Source organism: Coregonus clupeaformis, chromosome 1, assembly GCF_020615455.1.
Source record: "Coregonus clupeaformis isolate EN_2021a chromosome 1, ASM2061545v1, whole genome shotgun sequence".
Taxonomy (NCBI): Eukaryota; Metazoa; Chordata; class Actinopteri; order Salmoniformes; family Salmonidae; genus Coregonus; species Coregonus clupeaformis.
Window position 1 is genome coordinate 36361047 of NC_059192.1, and position 19172 is coordinate 36380218.

The window sequence follows — 19172 nt, forward strand, 5'->3', positions numbered from 1 at the left end:
TGACACGTTTTTATTTTAGTCAAAAACAACTTTATATCGAAGGCGTGCCTTTGATTTGACGGCCTGCACATGCAGAGTTCAAAACGAGACGACGGTTACACCCAATGACGTGTTTCTGCGCATGAGCTTAGCTATCCAACGTCGCCATGACATCGCCTACAAGAGTGATCGGGGATTTCTATTGGAGAAGCAGTTTCTGCCTATATTCATACTGTACTGTCTTCGGTAATACTATGTATTATGTGACTCACGTGCAGGGTATTGGTCTTGATGGCCTCAGAGACCTCACTGGTCCAGAAAATGGACGAGGCACAGATGACAACCTGACCAGGCCACTGCAACACCCACTTTTTCCTGGGGACCTGCAAAATAATCATGAGTAAAAAACAAAAATACTAAAAAAAAGTACATTTGAAGTGTAATTGTCCAAAAATGTCATATTTCATTTTTTTTATTTATGTCTTTAATGTACCTCGACATACTGGTCCACTCCTTTGTGGATGACATCTCTAACGCTGGTCATCATCATGCTCTCCATCTGCTGTAGCCACTTCTCCACCATACCCTGCATGGGACCACACCACACAATCCCATCAGAGTGTGTGGGTGTGTGTGTGTGCCTGCGTGTGTGTGTGTCCTACAATAGTACCTTAGCTTTGGCAGGGTAGAGCTTGGTGCTAAACGGCACTAACTCCTTCTCAGAGCTGATCATGCCAGTGATCTCCATGTCCTCGGTGAACTCCAGCTTGGCGATGCCCTCGAAGCACTTCTTCAGGTGGGGCTGGACGCGCCTCGGGTCCTTTGTCTCTGACAGGATCTCCAGCAACTCATCGTTGGACAGGAAGAAGAACCTGTGGATCACATTCAGTCAGAGGTGAGTCCGAGATGGCAGCCTATTCCCTATGTAGTGCACTATAAAAGGGAATAGGGTGCTTTTCCAGACACATCCTCAGACTCATTGCATTTTGGATTGAGCATAAGCCATTCATTGTGATGGAATTGAATTGAGATTGATCAGTTAAACACTAAATCAGTTGCACTGACAGTTCTCCAAGGGCCTGAATCTTCAAGGGCTAAATGGGCTACACAATCTTAACTCACAAGTCTCCCATTGACATGAATACATGATTGACGCAAATGCTCAAATGCACAAATTTCATGTGAGCATTAACATACAGTGGTACTTATATCTTAATCTCTTAATTTTAACTACAGTGGTACTTATAATTAAGACTATGTCAAAGTGACAGGCAATTTCGGAGAGAATGTTAATGGTTGTTAGAGTTACCTGGGGAAGTAGAGTCTCTTTTTCTCCAGGTAGGTGTTGAGGCCTCTCTGGATGTCCTCCAGAAATACATTGGCCTCCTCGAGACGGCCCAGCATATTGGCCTGGTCTGTGGCCACCAGCACACGCGTGTCCTTCATCTGAAAACACACATACAGGGTATTGGTCAAGATAAGGAAATCCCCACACACACATATATGCACACATACAGTACCAGTCAAAAGTTTGGACACACCTACTCATTCAAGGGTTTTTCTTTATTTTTACTATTTTCTACATTGTAGAATAATAGTGAAGACATCAAAACTATGAAATAACACATATGGAATCATGTAGTAAAAAGTGTTAAACAAATCAAAATATATTTGTTTTCTTTAGATTCTTGCCTTGATGACAGCTTTGCACACTCTTGGCATTCTCTCAACCAGCTTCACCTGGAATGCTTTTCCAACAGTCATGAAGGAGTTCCCACATATGCTGAGCACTTGTTGGCTGCTTTTCCTTCACTCTGCGGTCCAACTTATCCCAAACCATCTCAATTTGGTTGAGGTCGGGTGATTGTTGAGGCCAGGTCATCTGATGCAGCACTCCATCACTCTCCTTCTTGGTCAAATAGCCCTTACACAGCCTGGAGGTGTGTTGGGTCATTGTCCTGTTGAAAAACAAATGATAGTCCCACTAAGTGCAAACCAGATGGGATGGCGTATCGCTGCAGAATGCTGTGGTAGCCATGCTGGTTAAGTGTGCCTTGAATTCTAAATACATCACAGACAGTGTCACCAGCAAAGCACCCCCACACATCACACCTCCTCCTCCATGCTTCACGGTGGGAACCACACATGCGGAGATAATCCGTTCACCTACTCTGCATCTCACAAAGACACGGCTATTGGAACCAAAAATCTCAAATCTGGACTCATCACACCAAAGGACTGATTTCCACCGGTCTAATGTCCATTGCTCTTGTTTCTTGGCCCAAGCAAGTCTCTTCTTCTTATTGGTGTCCTTTAGTAGTGGTTTCTTTGCAGCAATTCGACCATGAAGGCCTGATTCACGCAGTCTCCTCTGAACAGTTGATGTTGAGATGTGTCTGTTACTTGAACTCTGTGGAGCATTTATTTGGGCTGCAATTTCTGAGGCTGGTAACTCTAATGAACTTATCCTCTGCAGCAGAGGTAACTCTGGGTCTTCCATTCCTGTGGCGGTCCTCATGAGAGCCAGTTTCATCATAGCGCTTGATGGTTTTTGCGACTGCACTTGAAGAAACTTTAAAAGTTCTTGAAATTTTCCGGATTCACTGATCTTCATGTCTTAAAGCAGGAAGTCAACGATTGCGCCCGGGCCGATCAGGCCCCGCAAACGGGTTTAATCCGCCCACTTAGATGATTTTGGAAGAATTTTTTTTTTTTTAAGTATAAAAATGCACTGCAATTTTTCAATAAAATAAACTGCTGTTCCAATTGCGTCCACTGGATGGCGCAATAGCAATTGTGTTAAGCAAGCAAACTGTTTATACGGGGCAGAGCAAGTAGGTCAAGCACGGCAGCCAATGAGCTACTTTGTTTTGCCCAGCGATATTTATTACGGCTTCCACATTTAACATTATGTGCTTTGGCACCCTCATTGCCTCAATATGTCTCTGTCAAAAAGAGAAAAGTGGACGAAGTGCAGAGTGTTCCAAGAAAAATGGTCATCCTATTTAATCACGGAATTGAATGGGAAAGCTGTATGTTTGGTGTGTTCAGAGCATGTTGCAGTGCTGAAAGAATATAACCTTTGGCCGCCACTATGTGAGTCTTCATGCCGACAAATATGACAACTTTCAAGGACAGCGAGATGAGAGAAGGTGAATGAGCTGTTGGCGGGTCTGAAGAAACAGCAGTCTGTGTTTACTCCAGCCGAGACATCAGTGACGCTGCAGTGAAAGCTAGCTACCTCATTGCTAATGAAATCGTGAGTGGCTTCAAAACCATTTAGGAGGGTGAATTTGTAAAAACATGCATGATGAAGGCAGCGGAGATTGTGTATGAAAAGCGGCAGGCTTTTGCAAATATCAGCCTGACAAGAAACACAGTTGCAGACAGGATTTCCGATCTTTCAGTGGATTTGGACAGCCAGTTGAAGCAAAAAGTAAAGTCATTTATTGCGTTTTGCTGCAATTGATGAAAGCACGGACATTACAGATGTTGCACAACTGGCCATTTTTTTCATCCGCGAGTTGATGACACATTGACCGTCACCGAGGAGTTTGTGGAGTTGGTGCCGATGACAGATACAACGACAGCAGCTGATATTTTTTACCAAGACGCGCCGGGCTGGCGCGCTGGACAGGGTCGGAGTGGACTGGTCCCGCGCTGTCAGCCTGGCTACAGATGGTGCGCCTCAATGATCGGGAAAAAGCAGGCGTTGTGACAAAGTTCAGAGAGAAAGTGCAATCTGCAAATGGAGGACGTGATTTTTTGACTTTTCACTGTATTTGCACCAGGAGGCTTTGTGTTGCAAGTCATTAAAGATGGATAACGTCATGAAGGTGGTCATCCAAACTGTTAATTTCATCCGATCCAGAAGCCTGAATCACCGTCAGTTTGACAGCCTTCTCAGAGAGAAAGACCACATCTATGGCCTGCCATACCACACTGAGGTAAGATGGTTAAGCCGAGGTGCTGTGCTGAGGCGTTTCTTTGATTTACGAGAAGAAATTGAACAGTTCATGGAAGAAAAGGGCAAACCAGTGTTAGGAATTTCATTTAGCAGAATGGATGCCGGACCTTGCATTTATGGTGGATGTTACAGAGCACCTGAATAACTTGAACAAACAGCTGCAAGGGCGCAACAAAGTTGTCACGCAGCATTATGACAGCATACGTTCTTTCAAGTTGAAGCTGTCATTGTGGGAGACGCAACTTGCCGGTGGTGATGCAGCTCACTTCCCTGTCTGAAAATGTGTGCGCGACCCAACATGTGGCAGACATGAAGCGGTTCAAAGATAAAATAACTGGACTGTTACGGAGTTTGAGCAACGCTTTCAGATTTGTGTTTATATGTTTTTATGTTGATGTGCTATTGTTTTTAATTGATTGTATTTTATTTGTATATTTAACCTATTCTTGACTCTGTGGTTCTTGCACTTGTTTGGGGAACAGGATTTCATTATTTTTATCTACATTTCTGCCTGAGAAATGACACATCTGATATAGTTCTGTGATCTGTGAGTATACTTCTGTGAATCACTGAGGCATTGTGTGTTTGTGTGTTCTTTGTCCTCAGAACTTTCAAATAACTTGAGGTGTGTTTATGATTAATAGTGATGTTGTGCTTTTTGGACACTGTCCTCAGGCTCCAGCTTTATGTTTATATGTTTTTATGTTGATGTGCTATTGTTTTTAATTGTTTTTATTTTATTTGTATATTTAACCTATTCTTGACTCTGTGGTTCTTGCACTTGTTTGGGGGAACAGGATTTCATTATTTTTATCTACATTTCTGCCTGAGAAATGACACCCTGATATAGTTCTGTGATCTGTGAAACAGTTCTGTTACTCACTGAGGCATTGTGTGTTTGTGTGTTCTTTTTCTTTAGAATTTTCAAATAAACTTGACGTGTTTTATGATTAATAGTGATGTTGTGCTTGTACTATTTTGGACACACTGTCCTCAGGCTCCAGCTTTATGTTGTATGTTGATCGTATTAAAACAAAGAAAACAATCTGAAGTTGTTGTTTTTAAGTTATATATACCATGATTTTTCCGGTCCGGCCCACTTGGGAATAGATTTTCCTCCATGTGGCCCCTGAGCTAAAATGAGTTTGACACCCCTGTCTTAAAGTAATGTTGGAATGTCGTTTCTCTTTGCTTATTTGAGCTGTTCTTGCCATAATATGGACTTGATATTTTACCAAATAGGGCTATCTTCTGTATACCACCCCTACCTTGTCACAACATAACTCAAACGCATTAAGAAGGAAAGAAATTCCACAAATTAACTTTTAACAAGGCACACCTGTTAATTGAAATGCATTCCAGGTGACTACCTCATGAATCTGGTTGAGAGAATTCCAAGAGTGTGCAAAGCTGTCATCAAGGCAAAGGGTGGCTACTTTGAAGAATCTCAAATATAAAATATATTCTGATTTGTTTAACACTTTTTTGCTTACTATATGATTCCATATGTGTTATTTCATAGTTTTGATGTCTTCCCTATTATTCTACAATGTAGAAAATACTAAAAATAAAGAAAAACCATGGAATGAGTAGGTGTGTCCAAACCTTTCACTGGTACTGTACACGCACGCACACACACACACACACACGCACACACACACGCACACACACACACAGTCATTTTGTGGGTATGTATGTCTCACCGCCTCAGCAATGATATCTTTCCAGTATCGGTCCACGATGGCAAACTTGCGTCCCTCCTCAGGCATCTGGGCGATGATGTCCTCAGAGCTGAAGATGGGCTCCAGATAGAGCCAGGTAGCCCTGACACTTCAACATGGAGTCCAAGATGTCCTGCATCATCAGCAACTTTTCCTCCCATTGCTGAGAATACGGGAGAAGGGAAAATAGAGATTTGAGATTTAAGTGAAAAGGATAAAGAAAGTGAGAGAGGTATAAGAGAAACTGAGAAGAAAGAGGGAGTGAGAAACACAGAAAGATTTAAAAACCCTTAGAATGTACAATACGAACGTACATTACAGGAGCACAGGAGAACATTGGCTCATATCAATTTACATGGCCATGAATGATCTCAACTGGGATGTCACCCAATCCAGTGGACCAGAGATTATATGTGCAGTGTGATGATCCTACCTTACAGTCAGCCTCTATGGGCTTGATGAAGGGTGACCCTCGCATGGTCTGGGTCTTGATGACGTGGTCGTCTAGGAGCACTTGGATGTCGTCCACTGCAGATACAATGCTCGTACCCTACACACGCACACACACACACACACACATACACACACACACGCACACACACACACACACACATGCGGAATAAGAGATGGCTTCTATCCACACACAACATAATTCAGCACACATCAAACTGAGCCAGTGTGGCCTATTAAAGGCCCAGTGCAGTAAAAATTAGTTTTATATATATTTCCACACTATGAGGTTGGAATAATACTGTACAATTGTGAACATGATGATAATGGCCATTTAGTGTAAGAGCTGTTTGTTTTGGTGGGAGTTTTGGCCTACCTGATGACATCACCAGGTGGTAAATTAGTTAATAGACCAATAAGAGAGTTCCAAAACTCTCTGCCAATAACAGCTCATTTTCAGTTTACCCCTCCCACTCACACCACTCCCAGACAGTCCTAGCAAAGTTCTTGCTTGAGAAATTGCTCTTGCTAAGAAGCTATTTGAAAACAATCACAATAAGGTACATAATTTTTACCCAGAAATGATTTGATATTGAGAGAAAAATGGCTGTATTGGGCCTTTTAGTAAGTTGATCCTGTCTAGGATGTAATAGTATCTATTATTGGCATACTTGGTTACTTTTTAATAATTTAAAAGTCCAGACGACAAATTCTGTAATTAGTTAATACTGTGTGTGTGTGTGTGTGTGTGCATTTGCGTGTCTGCTGCTGCTTACCGTGTCTCTGTAGGCAGTGAAGGCAAAGTGGAGCTCAGCCCATTCGGTCTTCATTTTCTCCATGGCCTTCTCCAGAGAGTACTCCTTACTGGCCGACGCCCCTATCTCCTCAAGCCTGAGAGTTGAGGGAGGAAAAGTCATGCTAGATACATCTTCACATTGTACAGTAAATCACAACATAACACATTTATGGAAAAGAGCAGAAATCCACTCAAAACTGTAATATCACTAGGGCTGGGACAATACCAGTATCGCAATATTCTTTCCATGGCAAAAATGAAAACATGAAGCAGACCAAACTCTTTGGTCCTTTATAAACCTGATGTATGTCAAATATTGTGTGCTATAGCTTGGAAAATAAATGAATGTGACTCTGGATGACAACATAATGATGTTTGTTTCCAACAATAGGGCTGGTTTCCTAAAGAAGTAAAATCTGCTTCGTGTTTTGTTTCCTTGCCACGGTATTAACGAGTATAGCGATACTGGTATCGCCCCGGCCCTAATCATCACTCAATATCACACTCTCTATTCAAAGATCAAAGATCAAATATCAAAAGAAATATAACAGTATAACACATTGAATCTCATTCTGGTAATAAACCACCAATACAGTCCCTGTTTCTCACCAACAATTGTTCGGATTTCAGTGCCTTAGAAGCCCCTCCTATCTATCGCAATGCTAAGGTAGAGTGTAGTGTAGGAATGAGGGGTTCTTACTTGTCGGAGAACTTGGACAGGCCCAGCTCTACCATGTTAAACAGTGAGGTGTCCACATCTGGCTTGACATCGAAGCCCACGATGGTGCTGATCTGGACACAGAGAAGCATCAATTATTCACCTTCATAGATCACAGGTATGCAGGACTCTGTCTGGTACTGATAAGGGTTGTACTGTGGCTACTGACTATGTTTATGATAATAACATATTTTAACGTATTTTATGATCCGTTTTCAGACTTACTCCAATTTTAGATCAAGCTGACACCGTTTTGTAATGTGTTATCGTACATCAATCGTTAAAAACACATGATATTCTGTCTCCTGGTTGAGTGTTGGTGCTCTGCTTCAGAGCTCCAGAGAGGCAGGGTTATGGTACTGACCGTTTCCCAGTGACGGTCCTTGATGCCTGGATTACAGATGGTGGTGAGGATGGGAAGGTGCTGCTTGAACTTGTCGATCTTGATCTTGAAGCTGTCGGCCACGCGGCGCGGCCCTGGCAGGTCGGAGAAGGACTTGGTCAGCTTGTACACGGTCCTCCACATAGTGACCAGCTCTTCTGAGATCTTCTCAGCATTCAGGTGGAGGAAAGGACCTGGGGAGTGAGGCGCAAGGTGAGAAAGTACACAAACAAGTAAGCAAACAATCGTTTCGGACCGCAATGTGTAGAAACAAAATATATACAGTACCAGTCAAAAGTTTGGACACACCTAATCATTCAAGGGTTTTTCTTTATTTTCTACTATTTTCTACATTGTAGAATAATAGTGAAGACATCAAAACTATGAAATAACACATATGGAATCATGTAGTAACCAAAAACGTGTTAAACAAATCAAAATATATTTTATATTTGAGATTCTTCAAATAGCCACCCTTTGCCTTGATGACAGCTTTGCACACTCTTGGCATTCTCTCAACCAGTTTTGATGTCTTCACTATTATTCTACAATGTAGAAAATAGTAAAAATAAAGAAAGACCCTGGAATGAGTAGGTGCGTCCAAACTTTTGACTGGTAGTGTAGTTATTACGGCAGCTCTTTCTATCAAAAATCTTATACGTGGAACTGTAATGTTGTAATATCAGTTGACATTTATCATAAAACTCATGATACATCTTTAGAGGGACAGATTTTGTTTTGTATTTTTTACAACATGGCCTGTGTGTAGTTCTGTACTGTTCATCCAGATCTCTGATTTGTTCTGGAAGTTGAGGGCGTTGGTCCACAGCTGGTCATAGGGTTGCTTGTTGCCCATCAGCGTCTGCAGCATGGGGAACTGGCTCTGCTCCTTCTCCAGCAGAGACTCCTCTTGTTGATGTCCTGGAGGTGACAGGAGAAGGTGACAAACCAATACCATATGAAAGTCATTCAGGTCATTCAGTAGCAAAAGCAGCAACAAAGCAACAAAACCCAGAAGGTGATCCGATCGCTGACATATTCGTTTCGCATAATGCTCCCTCAACACAAGCAGTTTCCAGTGAAGGCAGGTCCCAACTGAATCAGTGAAGTGAAACAATTCATAAACAGAAAAAAAAGAATTCAGTTTGAACCACTGTCTGATTCTCCTTTCACTCACGTCCAGTTCGGTGACGGCGGCATCCAGACGGGAGGTGAGCTCGTTGAGCTTCTCACGTTGTTTTCATCTCCTCCAGACTCATCAGCTCTTTCTTCTTGAAGGCCTCCACCTCCTTCCTCACACACTGCAACATCTGGTCAAACTCTGCTATCCTGACGAGGAGAGACAGGAGACTCAGTATGAGACTATAAGACGTTTATGGTTTTGGTCTAGTATTTCTGTTTTGGCTTAGTGTGTATTTTACGAAGAGGATTAGGCCATTACGGTGAAGTTTGAAGAGTGTGAAGAGAAAGAGGGCAGGGAGAGCGAGAGAGAGAGAGAGAGCGATAGAGAAGAGGAGAGAGATGGGAGAGAGAAAGAAGTGAAAGAAAAGAGAAGAGAAAAGAAGATGTCTCCATGCAAGTTTTGGAGGTCCCGGTTGTAAAGTTGACATGATGGTTCGGGATGAGGATTAGCCTTATTAGGGTTAGGACTGTCATTGTGTACTGGTGTGTAGCTACCTCTTGAGGAGGTGGTCCTCTGCATGTTCTCTCCTGGTGGCCAGACGGCTCTTACTGATCTCAAACACAGCCTGGATCTGCTCTGGCCAGTGGAACACACTGCTGTTCAACTTCACATCATCGTCTGGAGAGAGAGAGAGAGCACAGAGATATCATGGTAGGTATAGAATTAAACATGCAAAACCTCCACCACAATAAGCAATAACACTTAAAAGGCATTATCCATAAGATTTCAATTCAATTCAATTGAAATCTTCTGGATAACACCTTTGAGATCCATAAGATTTTCCCATTTAAATACCATTTCAGAAATGTGATTCCTAGAACGACTACTCTACATGACCAAACGACATATCTACTCTATGCATCTCAATTCTATGCCCAAATCCCCAACTGTAAACAACTATTGGCGGAGATCCTCCAGTACGCACGAGACAGGGTGGCGTAGTCCAGGAGGAAGCTGAGGCGGTTGGCGGCCTCGTTGATCTCCTCTTTCAGCTTGTGGACGGTCACCTCGCTGGTGTGCTTTAGGTACTGGTTAAGGGCCACCAGCTCCTCTGTGTTGCCTGGGGCCCCTGTGATAGTCGCAGCGATCTCGTCATAGCGGTGACAGATGCTAGGAAAAGGAAATCGGATTTCCAATTATTTTCTTCCAACAGTAACGGAGATTTCGCTCTTTGCTGTAAGTCAAACACTTCAAAGTTAGTAGTAACATTAGTACACAATAGTAGGAGTATTACATAATTGAGTCAACTGTGAATGAGTGGAATTACCATCCAGTCATTTTTGCGTGAAGTTTGGCCTTATGGGTAGTGTAGTTCTATCTAAAACCAAAGGAGTTCTTCCCTCTCTCACCTCTTGTTGAGCTCTCGGTTCTCGTCCACCTCGAAGACGATGAGCCTGTCCTTCAGCTTCTCAGCGCGGTCACACAGGTCCTTGTTCAGGCTCAAAACGTCCAGGCAAAACATGGACAGGGGCACCGTGATGTGCAGGGAGGCAATCTCCTTCCACAACTGCTGAACACCCTCGATTTTCTGAGAAGGGGTAGGTAGAAGTAGCCGTTATCATTCGATCTCCAAATGTGCCATGTTAAATGGTTGAATTTTTTTTACAGTATAGGTCTACTAGAGGTGTTTGAAGGAAGGAAAGCAGAGAGGCAAATCTACCTTAGTAAAACCTTGCAGGGAGTGTTTTTCTTTGAGGAACGCTACTATATCCTGCTTTGCAGTGTTGTCTAGTAGGTTGCTGTACTTCTTATACACGTTCAGGTACCTGGAGATCAAATTGTAATATTGCAATGAGTAATTTTCTTAAAAGAGCCTTCATCCACCAAACAGGTTCACATAAAAGTATTGGCAGAAAGAAGAATGTCAGATTGTTGACTCTATTTTAGGTAGTATACGTTTAGGTATGTCCCCATACTTCTTTGGTCCCACAGTGTTCTTCTGGAAGATGTTCTTGGCTCTGTTGATCAGGTCTGTGACCAGCAGCTCATCAGGTCTGACGGAGTGCAGATAAAGGCCCTGTCCTTGGATTTCTGGGAAAAGGTTACACTCCACCTGTACAGAGAAGACCAGACAAACTGTCAATCACAGATATAATCCTTTCCATGCTGAGCACCAGAACATTTCTGTAGACAGAGGTCACATTCAATATGTACAAATGTGAGAAAACAGTTTTAAAGCCCCCATGCAGTCTTTTTTATTACATTTTTTAAATCATCACTGTATGTTTAATAAATCACTCTGTGTTTTTTCCATGAAAATAACTCCAAATATTTGTTTAATCATTTATTTCCCTGAGCCTCCTTTTGCCATTGAAATGATCAGTCTGATTGTGTGGGTGTGTTGACACAAATGTAAATATATTTACATACACAGCCCTGACTGGTGGATAGGATCATCTAGACTCTCGAGCCTACCCCTCTTACCCCTTCAAAGTATGAGGATACATATGCAAATAAAAGATGACTGGTCATTTGTCAGAATAATCTGATCAGATTGTGATGTTATGATGTGGGCCAAAAACTCCATCCCATCCAAACTGAAATTCCAGGATTTTTTTCAAAATCTCTTACACTAAAAGGGCATTATCATAATTTTCACAATTTCAGAGTGTTATTTCAACCTCATAGGTTGGAAATATCATTTAAAAAACAGGAAAATCACGTTTTTGACTGTTAATAATGGAAATGGTTTAATTTCAGAAATAGATTGAACAGATTAAATAAACAACTGAACATGAATAATTAAGAACTGGAAGAACAGGGGAGGCTGAGAGTTATTTTTTTTTATACCCGTGGGAGGTTCTGGGCGCTCTTGATGATCTCCATGAAGCCCCGATGGATGAGCTCCCAGCATTCCTGAAGGCTGGGCAGGAAGACAATGCGCGGCTCCTCCACCCTCAGCTTGACCAGCAGCACCTGGGGCTGCACGAAGCGCATCTCGTCAAACACTTCGCCAAAGTCATTCCCGTCCTGTCCAACAAATCACAGAGAACAGAAAAGATAACATTGCTTTTCTTTATAATTAACTCATTGAAATATATAGGCACAGTATGTGTTTGTATATCAAGTGTAGGGCTGATCTTGTCTGATCAAACGGGTCTAATCGAGTTAGGGTAAACCATGTGTGTAGCTATAGACCAACTCATTTTGACTGTCTAGCTTTTGATGACTCTTCACAAGCTGGACAGAGTGAACAGGTCCATTATTATTGCAGGGGATGTTGGTAGAGCATGGCGTTTGCAACGCCAGGGTTGTGGGTTCGATTCCCACGGGGGGGGGGCCAGTATGAAAAAATAAAAATGAAAAAATATATAATGTATGCACTCACTAACTGTAAGTCGCTCTGGATAAGAGCGTCTGCTAAATGACTAAAAATGTTTTAAAAAATGTAATTATTTAGACACAGTTTTAGTCATTTGAATGTCGATTGAGATCGTTATAATTCTGGGGATAACGGGACGGATTGAATGGCCTCGCAGGCCATATGTTTGACACCCCTGGTATAGATGGTTGAACCGTGGTTGAACCCTGACAGATTTGAGTGGTTAGACAGACCTGGTGCAGGGTGAAGAACTGGAGCAGGTCCTGCAGCGAGGCGATGATCAGGCTGCGGAGCTGCAGGGACATGAGGGCGGCCACGCAGGAGAAGAACTCCTGGGCACTGACTGGGGCCACGTGGTCACTCTGGGGCACCAGGGGAAGCCACAGGTCCTTATAGGTGACAAACAGGGACACACAGCGCGGCAGCCACCTGCAAAACACAGACACTGGGGTATCATACAGTCCAAATGAGGGATTGTTGTATGTACACCGAACAAAAATATTAACACAATATGTAACAATTTCAAAGATTTTACTGAGTTACAGTTCATATAAGGAATTCAGTCAATTGGAAATAAATTAATTAGGCCCTAATCTATGGATTTCACGACTGGATACAGATGCATCTGTTGGTCACAGATACCTTAACAAAAAGGTAGGGGCGTGTATCAGAAAACCAGTCAGAATCTGGTGTGACCACCATTTGCCTCATGCCGCACGACATATGTCCTTCGTAAAGAGTTGATCAGGCTGTTGATTGTGGCCTGTGGAATGTTGTCCCATTCCTCTTCAATGGATGTGCGAAGTTGCTGGATAGTGGCAGGAACACGTCGATCCAGAGCATCCCAAACATGCTCAATGGGTTACATGTATGGTGAGTATGCAGGCCATGGAAGAACTGGGACATTTTCAGCTTCCAGGAATTGTGTATCCTTGCGACATGGGGCAATGCATTATCATGCTGAAACATGAGGTGGTGATGGTGGCGGATGATTGGCACGTCAATGGGCCTCAAGATCTTATCATGGTATCTCTGTGCATTCAATAAAATTAAATTGTGTTCGTTGTCCGTAGTTTATGCCTGCCCATACCATAACCCCACCGCCACCATGGGGCACTCTGTTCACAACGTTGACATGAGCAAACCACTCGCCCACTCGACGCCATACACGCTGTCTGCCATCTGCCCGGTACAGTTGAAACCGGATTAATCCGTGATGAACACACTTCTCCAGCGTACCAGTGGCGTTCGAAGGTGAGCATCTGCCCACTGAAGTCGGTTACGACGCCGAACTGCAGTCAGGTCAAGACTCTGGTGAGGACGATGAGTACGCAGATGAGACTCCCTGAGACGGTTTCTGACAGTTCCTGGACAGGTCCTGGGCTGGTGTGGTTACACGTGGTCTGCGGTTGTGAGGCCGGTTGGACGTACTGCCAAATTCTCTAAAACGACGTTGGAGGCAGTTTATGGTAGTGAAATGAACATGAAATTCTCTGGCAACAGCTCTGGTGGACATTCCTGTACTTAGCATGCCAATTGCACTCTCCCTCAAAACTTGAGACATCTGTGGCATTGTGTTGTGTGACAAAACTGCACATTTTAGAGTGGCCTTTTACTGTCCCCAGCACAAGGTGCACCTATGTAATGATCATGCTGTTTAATCAGCTTCTTGATATGCCACACCTGTCAGGTGGATGGATTATCTTGGCAAAGGATAAATGCTCACTAACAGGGATGTAAACAAAGTTGTGCACAAAACTTTAGAGAAATGTGCTTTTTGTACGTATAGAAAATGTCAGGGATCGTTTATTTCAGCTTATGAAACACAGGACCAACACTTTACATGTTGCGTTTATATTTTTGTTCAGTGTATATGCCCCCAGAGGTTGAATAGAGGCTTGCTGGCAGCGGTGTGATGCCATTTTGACACCAGTGGTTGATAGGAGAGTTGCCACCAGCGTTCTGCCACCGACAGTGGTCTGATACAGTAGGTGCTTGCTTGCTAGTCCCCTGTATGTGTGTACTATTGTTGTGACACATATACCCCTGTATGTCTGTTATTGTATGACATGTAGTTTCCGCCTCCAGAAAAGGGACAAAACCTAGCAACTGGTGCAATGTTTTGGCATTTCAACAGAACCACACCAGAACATTATGTCCTTTGGCTCTACTGTGGTTGGCAAGGGAGACTGAACTATCAGAGAACAATGGTATCCAAGCAGGCACAAACTCAGGAAAAAAATCTACACATTTTTGTGAAGTTTCAATGGCTCATATTTCAGCCACAAATCACGTTTACAGGTCCCTTGCTCTAAACACAGCAGGTTGCAATGGAATCCTTAAGTGAGAAGACGGTCAGCTAATCTCCACAAAGACACGACAGGGGTATGACACGGGTTTAACACAGTGAACAAGGAGGAAACATGAGACTTTCACTACAACACTGGGATTAGCCATGCAGACCTTGGCCTACCTGCCTACCTGTATGTCAACCTGCCTGTCTGTCTACCTGGCTGAATGACTGTCTTACAGGCTCTGACTGTCTGTCTATCTGGTTGACTTGACTGACTGTCTACCTGTCTGTCTGTCTGGCTGGCTGTCTGACTGGACAGACAGACTGACTGACTGTTTCACTGATTGTTTGATTGACTGTCTGACTGACTGAAGACATTAGGCTACTAACCTATTAGCCAGGTCGTCCCTGGTGATTTGGCACTGTCTCTGAACCAGGTCCTCAAATTCGGTGGGCAGCAGGGGGAAGTTGGCAGAGAAAAGGTCCCCCATCCTCACAAACCTCAAGGAGGAGAAACTGAAAGGAGGCGAGAGAAAGAAAGAAAGAGCGACATAAGGGTTAACTTGTACCATCTGAACTGTTAGTGTCCACTTTAATTTTGTACACCGATCAACTCTTATTTGAGACATTTAAGATATGGTTAGTAACAGTAGGGTTCATGGTGATCCACTTGGTTTGATCAACTAATGCAGGTTAATACAGGAGTTCAACAGTGCACCATGCATAGGCTCAGGAAAGTCCATTACGTAACTGTATCTGAAACTCTATCATCTGACCCACAGAGAGGAGATTAGCTCTTAGAGCATTTAAACGATTGTTTTAGCTTGTTTTATGGTACTGAGCATGGTTTTGCTTCCTTATGTTTTTTTGGTAAACAGTTCATATGCCATTTTGAGATTGGTTGCCAGAGCAACAGTGTATTCTGCCACACATAGACCTACTACCAAATGTGATCGGTGACTTAGGGGAATGTAAACCTACGCATACCATTTTATTGCCTAGTTTACTGGAACTACAAACACTGACACAAAATGGAACACGGTTACAGTTCACGCTCATTTAGAGCCAGTCTTGGCTCAGGCTACTAGGCTACCTGTTGACCCAGAGGTCCTGCAGGTGGAACATCATGGGGTTGAGAGTGAAGAGGTGCTGGCTCTGCCAGGAGTGGGCCTGGCTGTAGTTGCAGGCCCAGGGGACGGGCCCTCGGATCACCCTCCTGGGGAAGGGCCTGGGGATGCTGGAGATGAACAGACGCTGTCTCTCCGATGGGTCCCTCAGGATGTAGTCAACTGGTGGGGTCCAAGAGGGGAGACACAGAAAACATGGCGGCAAGGGAACTTTCAGTGGGTTTAGGGCGATTTGATAGACAACCACATTGCTTTGATAGGAATGTTTGCAAATATGTGTAGGCTATATTATCTTAAGTTGTTGCTGGATAGTAAAATTAAAATTACTATCTACATTATTAGTACACTCATTACAAGTAGTGTATTAATAAATGAAAGTAGTATTGTAGTACATGTAAGAAACATTGCAGTCATGTAACAAATCCTCCTGCTACTGGTAGTATTTCTCACCTATGCTCTTCCGGAGACTGAAGCCGTAGTCTTTGTTGACCTCGTCTAGCAGATTCCCCTTCAGTATCTCCATGTCCCTGCTGCTGTCCTGAATGCCAGGGGGAAGGAGCTTCATGATGTTCTTCATCTGCTGGGGGGGCTGGTGGGCCAGCATTGTGCTGTGGACCCCGTTACTAATGTAGTACACGTACCTCTGTAGAAATCAGCAGAACACTTCACATCAAGTAAACACCCTAAAATAACAAGCTGCCAAAAGAATGAAAGCAATGGAACAATTGAGTGACTAAATTGGTTGAATGGACTGGAGGCGATACTATTCTAATTCAATTCTATTGCCTGCTCTATTCTATTCCCTCTATTTTATTATCCTCTATTCTATTACATTCTATTTCATTCTATATTATATTCTATTTCCTTATCTATTCTATTTGGACGCTTACCTCCAGGTCTCTTTCTGTAGGTTCTGTCTCAAAAAGCCACATCTGTTCCTCTTGGCTCCGCATGATGTCCAGCTGCTGTTTGGGGGTCAGGGGTCGGCTGATGGGGGGCAGAGGCTCTCTGGCGCTGAGCTTAAGTCCAGGTGAGCTCGAGGTGCCAGGAGCTGAATCCCTGGGATTGAGATGACAAAGCATTACAAAGACCACTTCCATGTCACCACTTTGTCCAGATTTCAGTGGTCAACACTTAATGTTGATGTATTTTATAGGTATCTTACCTTCCCCTGGGGGTGAGTTTATGCCTCTTCTCAGCTGGGCTAGATGCTAAAATGAGAATTAAGATCAAATGTTCTATCTTGTTTTGGTTATTATTGCCTTGATGCCACTCAATTCAGCACCGGTCAGGTTGTCAGCAAAGTAGCAACAATGGGATGAATCAGAATAAGACTTATTCACATTTGAAAATTTCAAAAGGATACAAGGTGCAGGTGCATCCCCAAGCGAGTCTTTGACGGTTCCAGGTCTCCTCTGTAGGTTTCTGATCTTCAGGTGACGAGCCTGGGGGCTGTAGTTGTTCCCAATAGACTCACTGGGGGTGCGATGGTGCCGTTGTTCCTTATAAGGGACAGCCAGAGTCCAAGAGGTGTTCTGGAGGATGGGTGGGTGATGGCTGTGCCTGAGAACTATCTGGAACAATTTAAAAGTAAGGAGTTAACTTGCAGGAATAACATGGAATCGTCCTAGTAGGTATGCACACAAAGGAACACACTAATACTTTTCCACCTATCAATAGCACTTTAGGGACTGGCTTCTTTACATAAAGGTCTTACTTGGTAAAGCTCTGAAGGTTCCTCACTAGAGGCCTGGGGCTGAGGTGGGACACCAGGTAGTCCTCTTGCATGACTCATGTTATATATAGAATCATCCTTCATCTGCAGTTCAAATAGAAACTCTCACTCAGGTGTGCAATGCTCTCTGGCCACTACATTCACAAACACACTTATGTGGTATGCATAATTTAGTTATCAAAACAAAGCATAGCCTACCTCTTTTAAGCGTTCCATTTTAATTTAGGAAATTGTCAATTAAATAAGTAACGTCAAGCTAGAGGCAGTGGTTATACAGCGGTTATAACTAGTTTTAAGCCTAAACCCTTTAAAATATTTGTCTAAAACGCACGAACCCACTGCAAAACCTGCGCATACCAATGTGCCATAAAATTGTATCCACACATAATGATTTGAAACATTCCAATACACCCGAAACGTTCAATTACATTATGTCATAATTAGCCTACCTGTCGCTGGTGCTTTCGCGACAGTATTTCCATTCTGACACCATGTCGTTTGTTAGCAAATGCCATTCCTAAAATGTATCACAAAGCTTCGTTTGTGACATTTCTCAAGTGTTTTTCTTCGTCATGAACAGTTACTAAGTTACTTGTTGCATGTCTCACACAGTTTTCACAAAGTGCCACTGCCACACCGCTTGAAAGACCACATCTGGCTCAAATTCATACAGCTATTGTCATGATGAATTGTAGGCGAAGTAGCTACTGTAGTTCACCAAGCTACCCAGCTAATGTAATAATGGGAAAGTCAATGTTGATGACACTATTCTGTAGCTAAAGAACTACAATCAACTACAATGTCTCTATCCGGGGACTTCTCTCCCATGGTAACATCTGTCGTTACCTAGCAACATGAGGCACGAAAACATTTAGGCATATGTTTCAATCAAATGTTTTTACTAGAACGACCAGCAAATAGTACCAAATCTTGTGCTTGAGCTGGACTAGATAGACAGCTCTTAGCCTGTCATGAGATTTTGTTCTGACAGAGAATTGACAGAATACATTTTACTGAGCCATACATATTGGATTTGAACATTTATTTGTGCATGCAGTCATCCATAAACGCAATCATATTATGCTTCAACATGAGATGATTGTTGATAGGGAGATGTTGTCCAGCTCCCTATTGACATGGACAATTGCATGGGATTCCCATGCGTAAAATCAGTATTGCTAATTTATGAGGAACATCGATTTACAAACATTTTCTCATGGCCACCAGGGGTCACAACAAGGTAGTTCCTGGTCCACTGTGAGGTCAGTGAAGGTTTGGTTGCGCTGATGTGACAAACAGAGGACAAGCTTATTCAACTATTCTCTGAGATTTAAAAGAAAGCAAACTTTGGGATATTTGAAGATTAATATTGTTGTTTCAAGGTTGCAGAGTGAAATTGAAGACCTGCATATCAATTCACGAGAGACAAAAAAATTACTTCTCATCCTACATTTCAGGTAGGCATACGATGCCTACTTTTGCTTTTTTTTTATGCCTGC

The 19172-nt window shown here is 43.0% G+C and overlaps 1 protein-coding gene across 1 annotated transcript in view; it reads right to left on the minus strand.

The window, feature by feature from the left end:
• Positions 1-17726, minus strand: part of dnah3 (dynein axonemal heavy chain 3) — a 52012-nt gene extending 34286 nt beyond the window's left edge. Inside the window, 27 exon segments of the mRNA XM_045221217.1 lie at positions 252-362; positions 473-565; positions 650-851; positions 1289-1425; positions 5650-5769; positions 5771-5830; positions 6101-6217; positions 6894-7008; positions 7614-7705; positions 7996-8207; positions 8791-8934; positions 9187-9245; positions 9247-9342; positions 9691-9814; positions 10122-10306; positions 10546-10724; positions 10857-10962; positions 11113-11249; positions 11987-12166; positions 12752-12947; positions 15202-15327; positions 15905-16100; positions 16389-16581; positions 16829-16997; positions 17104-17149; positions 17305-17512; positions 17682-17726. Of these exon segments, the coding sequence (XP_045077152.1) occupies positions 252-362; positions 473-565; positions 650-851; positions 1289-1425; positions 5650-5769; positions 5771-5830; positions 6101-6217; positions 6894-7008; positions 7614-7705; positions 7996-8207; positions 8791-8934; positions 9187-9245; positions 9247-9342; positions 9691-9814; positions 10122-10306; positions 10546-10724; positions 10857-10962; positions 11113-11249; positions 11987-12166; positions 12752-12947; positions 15202-15327; positions 15905-16100; positions 16389-16581; positions 16829-16997; positions 17104-17149; positions 17305-17512; positions 17682-17726 (3648 nt within the window).
• Between the last annotated feature and the right edge of the window lie 1446 nt (positions 17727-19172).